This window comes from Saccopteryx leptura, chromosome 13 (assembly GCF_036850995.1).
Source record: "Saccopteryx leptura isolate mSacLep1 chromosome 13, mSacLep1_pri_phased_curated, whole genome shotgun sequence".
Classification (NCBI taxonomy): Eukaryota; Metazoa; Chordata; class Mammalia; order Chiroptera; family Emballonuridae; genus Saccopteryx; species Saccopteryx leptura.
In genome coordinates this window covers 49,297,115-49,308,943 of record NC_089515.1, presented here as the reverse complement: position 1 = coordinate 49,308,943, position 11,829 = coordinate 49,297,115, and the positions used below count along the sequence as shown (strand labels likewise).

General features: G+C 45.7%; 1 protein-coding gene across 3 annotated transcripts in view; it reads right to left on the bottom strand.

Annotated features, from left to right (window-relative positions):
* Nucleotides 1-11,829, bottom strand: part of CHD2 (chromodomain helicase DNA binding protein 2) — a 138,740-nt gene that overhangs the window by 103,233 nt on the left and 23,678 nt on the right. For all 3 annotated transcript variants that reach the window (XM_066355656.1, XM_066355657.1, XM_066355658.1), the window contains exons 4-5: nt 7,815-7,901; nt 6,030-6,091 (exon numbers count right to left, since the gene is read on the bottom strand). In XM_066355656.1, coding sequence (XP_066211753.1) covers nt 6,030-6,091; nt 7,815-7,901 — 149 coding nt within the window. The remainder of the gene's footprint in view (nt 1-6,029; nt 6,092-7,814; nt 7,902-11,829) is intronic.

Below are 11,829 nucleotides of genomic sequence, written 5' to 3'. Positions count from 1 at the left end.
GATGCAAAACCAACTTTTATTTCACTGGTGAAGATGTACTACACAGAAGGCTGAAAGTACTGGAGTGTCTGTACGTCCCGATTCCTCTTCATTTCTATGAGCAGTGTATACACTCAATCAGAAATGTCAGCATCGATCAAGCTACCTAAAGAGCTTGTTAAAACAGGCTTCTGGGCCACAGCCAGTTTCCGATGCAGCAGGTCTAATGTGAGGCTGACTTTTTCATTTAGTATTTTTTAGTTTATTGACTTTAGAGAGAAAGGAGAGAGAAAGAGAGAAGAACACAGATCTGTTCCTGTATGTGCCCCAATCGGGGATCAAACAGGCAACCTTTGCGCTTCAGGATGATGGTCAAAACCCCTGGTCGGCAAACTGCAGCTCGTGAGCTATATGGGGCTCTTTTGGCCCCTTGAGTGTGGCTCTTTCACAAAATACTACATGTGGGCACTATCTCGATAAGGAATGTACCTACCTATATATATAGTTTAAGTTTAAAAAATTTGGCTCTCAAAAGAAATTTCAATAGTTGTACTGTTGATATTTGACTCTGTTGACTAATGAGTTTGCCAACCTAGAGGTTAACCAGGGGTCAGAAACCTATGGCTCGCGAGCCAGATATGGCTCTTTTGATGGCTTCATCTGGCTCGCAGACAAATCTTTAATAAAAAAATAATAACATTAAAAATATAAAACATTCTCATGTATTACAATCCATTCATTTCCTACCGCTCATGGTTGCGGGTGGCTGGAGCCAATCACAGCTGCCCTCCGGGACAACAAATTTTTATTGGATAATGCGTAATGTACACGGGTTGCTGTATGGCTCTCATGGAATTCATTTTAAAGTATGTGGAGTTCATGGTTCTCTCAACCAAAAAGGTTCCCAACTCCTGGTCTAAACCAACCGAGCTATCCGGCCGGGGCTTAAATTTTTAATTTTAACAAATTCACTGATGACGCTGACAGCAGTTAGAGACAGCACTTAGAGATGTCTTTAAGAATTCTCATACTAGATATCTTATCATTAGACTACCTTTAAGGAAACAGTTCCTAAAACTATTTTTCAATGATAAACCTACCACCTACTAAATTATCTGTCCGGCCAAAGATGTAGCTCTCAATAGTTATTAGACATGGAAGATGTTTCCTTGCTCCCTGAGATCTTGGCATCAAAGAGCCATACCCTACCCCCCCCCCCCCCCCCCGTGTTTGTAGATTACCTGGAAACCAAACAAGGTATCACAGGTACCTAGCTCATTTCTCATCTGTAGGGAAGAAGGAACACATAATAGCTACTGGCATGAAATGTCTAAGGGGAAAAAAAACATAGGAAAGTACCTGAGGTTTCTCTGCAATTTTGTATCAGTCTCTGTACAGAAAATGGGGTCATGCTAATGACAATGGCAGCAAAACTGCTAAGTCAAATTGATCTTCTTCACCAGAGAAAGTGTCCAAGCCATGGCGGGGCCTGTGGTAAAGATGCGGCAGATGTTCCCGAGACCCCTCCTGAGAGGCGCAGGAGGCACACCCTCCACTTGGGTTTCTACAGACTGGAGGGGAGAAGCGTTGTTTTCAAGCCTTCCACGAAAAGGCAGTGGTAGGCTCCGGGGACTGTTTCATATCCTTTCCCCTAACTGTGGCAGAGTTCCTGGGGCAGGGCCACACCTGTTCATCTTTGCACCAGAGCTCGGCTCAAAGGCGAGACACTGCTTTGCTAAGCAAGGCGGTCAGTCAGGAAGAATGAGCCAGGTCGGTGTGTGAGTCAAACAGGGAGGTGCTTTGGAAGCGCCCTGAGTTACGACACTCAGCACTGCTATTAGCATTGCTAGTCCTCCAGTCTCTCTTTAAAACAAAGACCCCCAATGCCAAACTGCACTCAGCACCTGACTTCCTCTCCTGCCCCAGAGCCTAGACAGCATGTGTCCGCTAAGCACTGAGGAAGAGGAGTGACGGTGGGCAGGGTGGGCAGGGAAGACAGGACGATGTCTCTAGACCTGGGAGACTGCCCCCAGGGCCGCAGAGCCCCCAGGACCCGGGCAAAGCAGCTGGGCCTCCCGGAGGGGCGCGCACAGTCAGACTGCGGAGAAGCGGTGTCACAGGACGCGGGTGTGAAAGAACACGAACAAGTGAGACCTGAGGGCGGGTGCTCGCACAGTCAGACTGCGGAGAAGCGGTGTCACAGGACGCGGGTGTGAAAGAACACGAACAAGTGAGACCTGAGGACGGGTGCTCGCACAGTCAGACTGCGGAGAAGTGGTCTCACAGGACGCGGGTGTGAAAGAACAGGAACAAGTGAGACCTGAGGGCGGGTGCTCGCACAGTCAGACTGCGGAGAAGTGGTCTCACAGGACGCGGGTGTGAAAGAACAGGAACAAGTGAGACCTGAGGGCGGGTGCTCGCTCGCTCCCGGAGCACGCCCGCACCTCTCTGCCCTCTCCATCCCTCCAGGTGTGGACTGCTCTCCCTCTTCCTCCTAAGCTCCAGGGACCCTTCTACTACCTCTTCAAGTCTCTAAAATAAACTTTCCCTTACCAAAAAATAAAATAAAAGACCTAAGGGACAGATTATCTGAGAAAGACCCTCAGGCAAGTGTCAGCTGTAAAGTACACACCCCACCAGGCACTGCGAATTTTAAGAGGCGATACGGCAGTGAACCCTGGGAGAACGGACACCAAGCGGGCATTTTCCCGTTAGACTGCAGATGGACAGACTTCCAGACAACCGGGAGGAATCTTCCAGTATGAGAAGGTACAGAAGAACTTAGCTCATCAGCTGGTCCCCAGGCCTCCTCCTAGAGAAGGAAACTGGAGGCCCCTAAAAACAAGTTGTTTGGCGACCCTGTCAAACACCCAGCTCTGCGACTCTCAACCCTGATGCCCAAGGGTCAGGACAAATCACAGCCAGGCGGGCACATTCTGGGAGGATCCGAACGAGCGGAGGCCTAAGAGAGAGAGAGAGTGAGTGTGTGTGTGTGTGTGTGTCTCTCTGACGATGCTGGATTGTTTTAAATTTCAATTTTCAAGAACAGAGTGGCAGGGGTGGGGGAAGTAAGTTAGGACAGCGCTATTCAGTCACTTTTTATGTAAGGTGAAAAGAGTGGCCTGTTAGTTACCAGATGACTTCCCAACCCTGCAGATGTACCCTGCAGGGACAGAATGCTGTGACACTTCTACGTTTTTAAATGCTAATTCCCACTCTGACTCTGAGGAGTCAGTCCCTTGTTAAAGCCACATTCCTCAAAAATGTCTATGTCATAAAAGCACTAAAAGCCTGTGTGTGACAACGCTCCTGATTAAGTACACCTGACAGTGAATGCAGCCTCTAGTCCTAGGCTGGAACTCGGAGGGGAAGCGGGAAGTGTTAGAAAAGGTATTGCTCCTGGGCCAGCTGACAAAACGGGGACTGCGACCTGGACAGAAGTGGTTCAGCAATGCCAAATCTATTTCTGTCACAACTGAACTCTGCTTACGAAAGAGTATTATTCTTAGAAAATACACTTAGATATTTAAAGGTAAATGACTATGATGTATAAACGTATGTCTTCAAAAACTCAGAAAAAAATATTCTGTGTGTGTATAAAAACAGCCATGACAGCAAAGGAAATGGGGTAAAAATCGTAATCCTGGGTGAATTACAGAGGCTTACATTCCTGGTGCTTTTAATCTCACAACTTTTCTAAAGTTTGAAATTAATTGGAAAAAAAATTTTTTTAAAGAGCTGCTCTTGTAAATCTGTGGCACAAACTGCAGGGTTTCAGAACAGCACCTCTCTATGCAGGTGTTTCTGCATGTCCCCTCCCTCCAGGGAGCCTCTCTCACCTGGGACACCCTTGTGCCCAACCGCTGGGCCTGGTCACACCAGCTCTGACCCCAGAGCGCGCCTTCAGCACTGGGCCTTAGGACCTGCCCCAAGTAATCTAACCAGACCAACCCCCGCAGGAGGGCTCAGCCCAGCCAGCTGCCCAGAGGAGGGCGGGAGGCGAGGCTACCCCCGGGCCCACACATCCCAGCTCCCACAAGAACTAAGAGGCTCTAAGGGGAGGGGGGCGGGGAAGGGGAGGTCCTTCAAGGTGTCTGAAAGCTGCCAACTGTGCAAGGCTGTAGCACTGACAGGAGAGGGAAAGAAGTACGGAAGCCGGTTAGGAGACGAAGGCCAAGGAGTCGTTCAGTGGCTGTACCAATGGGGGCTCCTGCCCGCCGGCCCAGGCCACTGGCACGGGCAGGGGAGGTCTGCCAGCACAGTGCGGTCGCTCCCAGGCCGGCGGCCTGCAGGATTCAGCGGGCGGTGAAGGAGAGCACAGACTCTCATTTCTCCAAGGCCCCTCAAGGCCACCTGGACCGGGAAGCTGGGAAGCTGAGAACAAACACGGTCTCCCAACAGCCCCGGGACTGAGGCAGAACCAACACCTTCTCAGACACCAGTGCTGTTGCCTCCAGTTACTTCTGCACCTCTGAGTATTTAGAACACCAAAGAAAACTGTGTGTGCTCTGGGCAGGTCAGTGTTAAACCCCTGACACAGCAACCTTTCTAACAACTGTTCAGTCAGCAGCACAGGCATTATGCTATCTTGCAAATGAGGAAATGGAATTTGAAAACTCAAATCACTCTGCCTTACGCCAAATAGTCACTGAATTATTAATATTTTGGAACAGAGAATATCTCACTGCAGCTCTTAATAGGAGCCACACACAACTGTTTACCATGAGAAACCCTTAAATCCGTGTGCAAAGGTCTGAGTACCTACATTTCTCTCTCTCTCTCTCTTTTGTTTTTTGCAATGCTGCTATACATTCTTCTGAGGAGACGGGCTATAAATTCTACACTATCAAAGAGATCTGCACCCCCTTCCAAAAAAAATTTTTTTTAACTATTTCTCAAAGAAAAAAAAGAAAACAAAATATATTTTCACCCTAAGTAGAATTATTACAATAAATTTTAAAATAATGAATATGTAAGGTCTATCGGAAAGTTCTGTCCGTTTCTATCACAACAAGTTTCGACACGTAAGCACATGTTTATTTGGCGCATGTGTGCCTCTCTATTTTTATCACTTAATGTATACATACTGAAGCAAATTAACTAAAACAAAGTTGATTCACGTTAGTCTTATGTGTGAAGCGATAGTGTACCCATGGCTACTGATAAAGTTCATTTACGCCACTGTAATTTTTACGAATTTCAACAAGGAAGAAATGCTACAGAAGCATGTCTGTCGCATCCACCATATTCCCCAGACTTAGCACCCTCCGACTATCACTTGTTTTTGTCCTTACAAAATTTTTTGAAGGGCAAAAAATTCAAAAATGAAGAAGATATCAACCAAGCACTGGTTCAATTTTTCGGATCAAAAGATAAAACATTTTTCAAAAACGGGATATACAAATTGCCCTCACACTGGCAAGAAATCATTAATAATAATGGCAATTATATTACTTAATAAAGTTTATTGACAGTAAGAATAATCTGTATTTTGTTTTATTCCAAAAACGGACAGAACTTTCTGGTAGACCTTATATAATCTACATTATAAAGGAATTGGCACAGTAAGCCCAAGTATTAAAATGTTCCGGCTTATGTACGGTAACATTTAAATGATATGCAAACAACCATGTGAAATTTCATACTAAAATGGGTGTCCAACCAACATAATCTTGCCATGCCAACACAAAGAAAAAGTGAAAATGAAGAAAGGCAAATATAAATTTGCTCATGCTTGACTAGAATACCAAATACCTCTGTGTTCAGTATCTGTGCCCACTTTTTAGAAGAAAAATGACTGGGTTAACTGGGCTCACCAGATGGAATAGGGTGGGGTGTGTCCCAGGGAGGAGCCCAGGCCCCTGCGAATACATACTCCAGTGTGGGAAACTGAGAGTCCTGGGCTTCGAATGCTGACAGTGCCCCAAGACAGTGGGACACAGAAGTGGACTCAGGGACTGGGCTGACTGAAGACACAACGCAGGCAGCCTGAGAAACGCAGACATGTCCCCACCTAGAAGGGGAGGTCACTCCCCCCAGAGAAGACTTACGGTTTCTTCAGCTGCCTCTGGCCTCTTCGCTTGGGGCTCCCGCTCTCAGACCCGCTACTCGCCTTCAGCATGTGAGGGGGAAAATGATTCCAGAATTTAATTCACGGTTCTCAGGGTCGACACCACCCCCTGGCTCAACAATCTACTCAGCTGGACATCGTGCAGTATGAGCTTTCAGACAGAAAGACACCTCAGCATCTCTCTGTGGTGCGCACTCTTCTTCTACTTTTCAAATTAATGTGTGTGGCATCGCTGCGTCGTCACTAAGGCCGGGAAACATCTCCCAGCGTGACACCCAACAAGATCGCAGCAGAGGACCATCTCCCGGGACAAAGGTCACGCTCTGTATCCACGCCGTCCACAGAGAACACCGTGGCCCGCCAAAATTAGGCAAAATGGCAAACTGCCCCTATTGTTCTTAAGTCTTGTGCTCTACAGAGAATGTGGTAGTTTACATGCAAACAACAAAGAAAAGATGTGCACAACTGTGTGACTGGTTATAAGAACCATGGCTCCGCTGCCCAGTCCCAGGCACTATGGGAAAAGATAGCTCAGGCAAACCAGCTCGGAGGCCACACAAAATAAAACGCTGTACATACAACGTGGACATTATGGTCAATTCGATTTTTAAAGTAAGTTTACTAAAACCCACTGCTCCTTAACCTTTACCTATTTGTATTTAGCTTTCAGCAGAAGGAAGTTATATACACTGCTTACCAAAAACTAGGAGATATTTTATCACTTCATATTCATTTTGAAGTATCCCCTAATTTTTGTGAGCAGTATAGTTAAGAGCAGAGAGATAAAAAAAAAAAGTACCTCTTCAGAATGTTATCTGCAAACCTAATACAGAGGTAAGAATCCAAAAAATATCACACAAAATGAAGAAAGTCTGATTCTACAGGAACTACAGAACCCAGCACATGCTACTAATTGTAAAAATCACCAATACGTGTGGAACATTTTATATTGCGCACTAAAAATGAGCTAGGAAACCAAATCTAAAGTAATTAAATACATTAAGATAAAATACATTACTTTATGTCGAGCAAACTCTCTTTCCTTTCACAGAAATGAACCTGAAACAACTTCCATTGTTCTATTTGCTTACCAGACAAATTATTCATTAACAAAGATCTAAGAGGTTTAGAAATTAGGTATTTTAAACAGTAAACATCTTGCTACAATCAATTTTACTATGAGAAACGTAAAAAAATAAAAAATAAATAAAAAATTTAAGGCCAGTTTTGTATATATAATCTTCTTAACACTCTCCTGAAGCACTCAGTGTGAGTGTTCTTTCTGGTTTCTTTTTAAAAAAAAAACAAAAAAAAAACACGTGGCTTTTCTTGCTGTCCTAGGTTAAAAAAGCTCACATTAGAGTCACTTAAGTCCCATCGTGACGCCGTCATGTTTATGGTATACATACCGGAGTCAGCAAGAACGAGGCAAGGTAAGGAGAGGAGTTTCAATAGAACCCCTTAAAACAGTGGTCCCCAACCTTTTCTGGGCCACAGACCGGTTTAATGTCAGAAAATATTTTCATGGACCGGCCTTTAGGGTGGGACGGATAAATGTATTGCGTGACCAAGACAAGCGTCAAGAGTGAGTCTTAGACGGATGTAACAGAGGGAATCTGGTCATTTTTTTAAAATCAAACATCGTTCAGACTTAAATATAAATAAAACGGAAATAATGTAAGTTATTTATTCTTTCTCTGCGGACCGGTACCAGTCCGTGCCCAGGGGTTGGGGACCACTGCCTTAAAACATTTCTTTTTCTTACCTCTTCCTTAATGTTAAATCGTGATGGTTCTTGTCTGCTTCTGTTTGACCGCCTAACTCCATAAACATCAGGATATTCTTCCCACATCTGTAAAATTAACAGACCATGCATGAATCTTTTTTTCTGGAGCCCTTCATTTCGTTTAAGAATGCCCAAGTAACTAAATGTCCAAAGGGCTGTTTTGCTAGTTTTGGTTTTGAGCGAATAAACTGCCATCTTTAAACAGAAAAAAGCATATTATCCTACAGTACATTCAAGTTTAACAACGCCTCTTCATTACTAACAGCTGTTAAACCATGGGCACACTGCTTACCCATCATTAAAATACAAACTCACAGTTGAAAAATATGGCAAGAGAACACTTGCCTCCACTAACAAAGTAGTTACTGATGCATTTTAAGTCCCTACTGTTTTCTATTTCAGCTTTGACTGCATGTTGGCCCATCTGAGAAACAACAAACAAGCAGGGCACCCCCCCCCCCAATCTCCTTCAATACCAATGCCAGCACATGCGTATTTTGGAAGTGAAACACGCCAGATACACACAGATCGGGTGTTCTAAGACTCAATTAGAAAGCCTCAGAGGGAGACCCCACCTCTTCCCCAGACTGCTCATCTTACTCCCTTAGCAGCAAGCAGACCTCTGCTTTTAAGAACTACTTTTAGTAACAATCCTCAAAACTGAACAAAAAATAAATAAACATATAAAGTGTAAAGGAGGGATTAGCTGAAAATTTTTTTCACGATATATTTCAGCACCATCTCATAAAAACACTCAGACCAACAAATGTACAGGAAAAAGTACACAAGGCCCCGCCTTCCTCCACCTCTGATGATTGGAGCCCAGCCCAGAATCACCCTCTCCATCCCACAGGGAAGGTAAGTGCTGTTCAGTGTGCTGTGCTCTTTCCATCAAGGTCAATCCCATGCAGACAGAATGAATCCCAACACTGCGCAGAAACGTTTAACTGGAATTATATCTGCAAAAGGAGCCGCATGAGGCCAAGATTAGAAATGGGCTCCGCCATTCAACACGGTGACAGCTGATGTCATGAAAATATGGGGAAAGGGAGGCAAGGGGAGAGAGAACGCCCCTGGCTGAGACTCGCGAAGGAAGTGTCAGGTGGATCCCCAAAGGGACAAACTTGATGAAAAATGACATCACCAAGCCATGGGAGGACATCCTCAACAGTGACTTTCAAAAAAAAAAAAGCTGGCCCTGGCCGGTTGGCTCAGTGGTAGAGCGTCAGCCTGGCGTGCAGAAGTCCCGGGTTCGATTCCCAGCCAGGGCACACAGGAGAGGCGCCCATCTGCTTCTCCACCTCCCCCTCTCCTTCCTCTCTGTCTCTCTCTTCCCCTCCCGCAGCCGAGGCTCCATTGGAGCAAAGATGGCCCGGGTGCTGGGGATGGCTCCTCGGCCTCTGCCCCAGGCACTAGAGTGGCTCTGGTCGCAACATAGCGATGCCCAGGATGGGCAGAGCATCGCCCCCTGGTGGGCAGAGCATCGCCCCTGGTGGGCAGAGCATCGCCCCTGGTGGGCGTGCCGGGTGGATCCCGGTCGGGCGCATGCGGGAGTCTGTCTGACTGTCTCTCCCCCTTTCCAGCTTCAGGAAAAAAAAAAAAGCTGAGTAAGTTATAGAAAAGCATGGCCTCCAAAAAAGAAAATGTTTCACGAATAGCCATTCTATAACTAGAATCTGATATAATCATGGAAGGCAGTGTCTTCAGTTTATGAAGGTAAAAACCTGTCCTCTGAGACTCTCAGAGGCAGAAGGAGTTGGGGAGGACCCAGAGGCAGGCGGCCCAGGCCAGAGAGGCAGCTCCTGCAGGATTGGAACCAGGATGGCCGCGAGGAAGTGCAGAGCTTTCTCTAGTCCTGCCTGCCCGCCCCAGCCCTACTCGCACCTCTCCTAGAACTGCAAAACTACTCCGTGCAGTGCACGTGATCTTAACTCACTTTAACTTATTTTACTAATTTTTATTAATGGGGTGGTAGCTAAATTATTTAGTGTCACTACATCAACTGGTTTCATCATCTAGAAATATTAGGCATTCAGGCTCAACTGTTGGGATTTGTATAGTACAGTATATATTATACTGCACACAGCCTACAATCATCTGGACCAGGGGTCCCCAAACTACGGTCTGCGGGCCACACGCGGCCCCCTGAGGCCATTTATCCGGCCCCCGCCGCACTTCCGGAAGGGGCACCTCTTTCATTGGTGGTGAGAGGAGCATAGTTCCCATTGAAATATTGGTCAGTTTGTTGATTTAAATTTACTTGTTCTTTATTTTAAATATTGTATTTGTTCCTGTTTTGTTTTTTTACTTTAAAATAAGATATGTGCAGTGTGCATAGGAATTTGTTCATAGTTTTTTTTATAGTCCGGCCCTCCAACGGTCTGAGAGACAGTGAACTGGCCCCCTGTGTAAAAAGTTTGAGGACCCCTGATCTGGACCCTTGTGAGGGCTAACAATGCCTAATTTAACTGCTCGATGAAAAAGCTACCGTGGGAAAGGGATACGCATAAAGAAAGCCAAGACCCTTCTTTAGAAGCTCTTTTAGAATAACCACCAGTCACAACCTAATCTAACTAGCTGGTCTATCTTTTTTAGAACTGATCACCTTAATGTTAAAAGTATATTTTAATATTTCTGTCAATAGAATCTGTGCTTCTATCTTAGAATTCACTCTTAGTAATGACTTCCCTTCTTTCTTAGTTCCCTCTTATCTTTTTTAAAATGAAGTTCAACACGTAAGGTCTTACAGCTAACCGTTGTGAATGCCAGACAGTCCACACCATTTCAGACGAGTTTCAAACGCACTTGGCAAGCTACGGTGCCCGGGGCTAATTCATCTTTACAAAGAACACTGCACTGTGCAGACAGGTGACGCTTACGCTTCATGCAAACACGTGTCGTGGTCCTTGGGAGAGAGCACCGGGTTCTGATGGCCAAGTGAGGCCCTCTGCTACATGCCTGGGCGGTGAAAGTTTCTCAGTTCAGTGACACTCAGAGCAAGATTCCTCAGGGGTTCCTCCACATGCACGGTCTTTGTGAATGACACTGATTAGTGTCCTGTGAGAGTTCCACCCAACACCACGTGGGCAGACGAGGCGTGGGCTGGAGGCGCTGGAGGGCGCGTCTCTGGTGGTGAGCTAAGTAGCGAGGATAACCTTCACTGTCCTGGCCCCAGTACTGCCACCAGCATCTCCCAACCTCCCACCCTCTCCTGAGGGTCACGCCCACTAAGCAATCAACGGCCACGCTAGGGACAGAAGAGCTGAAATAATATAGTTAATCCCACAGTTAGTTCTGCCTCTCGAGTTCAAAGCAGTTTTGTTTTGTTTCTTTAATTTTATGTTATTGGAGCTAATCTGCAGAGCTTGTGGGTAAAATCACGTGCACTGCTATGAAAATCTGAGACCACAAACCTTTGTATCTTAGAAGAATAAAACTGGTTTAGCATAAAGCTTTTGATTTCATTAAGATATTTTTAAGTTTTTTAAAAAATTTACTGATTGAGAGAGACAGAAACATCAATTTGTTCTTGAATGTGCCGTGACCAGGGATCAAACTGGCAACCTCCGCACATCGGGCCAATGGTCTAACCCAGTGGTCCCCAACCCCCGGGCCGTGGGCCATTTGGTACCGGTCCGCAGAGAAAGAATAAATTAATTACATTATTTCTGTTTTATTTATATTTAAGTCTGAATGATGTTTTATTTTTAAAATATGACCAGGCCTGCCTGACCAGGCGGTGGCACAGTGGATAGAGCATCAGACTGGGATGCGGAGGACCCAGGTTTGAGACCCCGAGGTCGCCACCTTGAGCGTGGGCTCATCTGGTTTGAGCAAAGCTCACCAGCTTGAGCCCAAGGTTGCTGGCTTGAGCAAGGGGTTACTCGGTCTGCTGAGGGCCCACAGTCAAGGCATATATGAAAAAGCAGTCAATGAACAACTAAGGTGTCGCAACAAAAAACTGATGATTGATGCTTCTCATATCTCTCCGTTC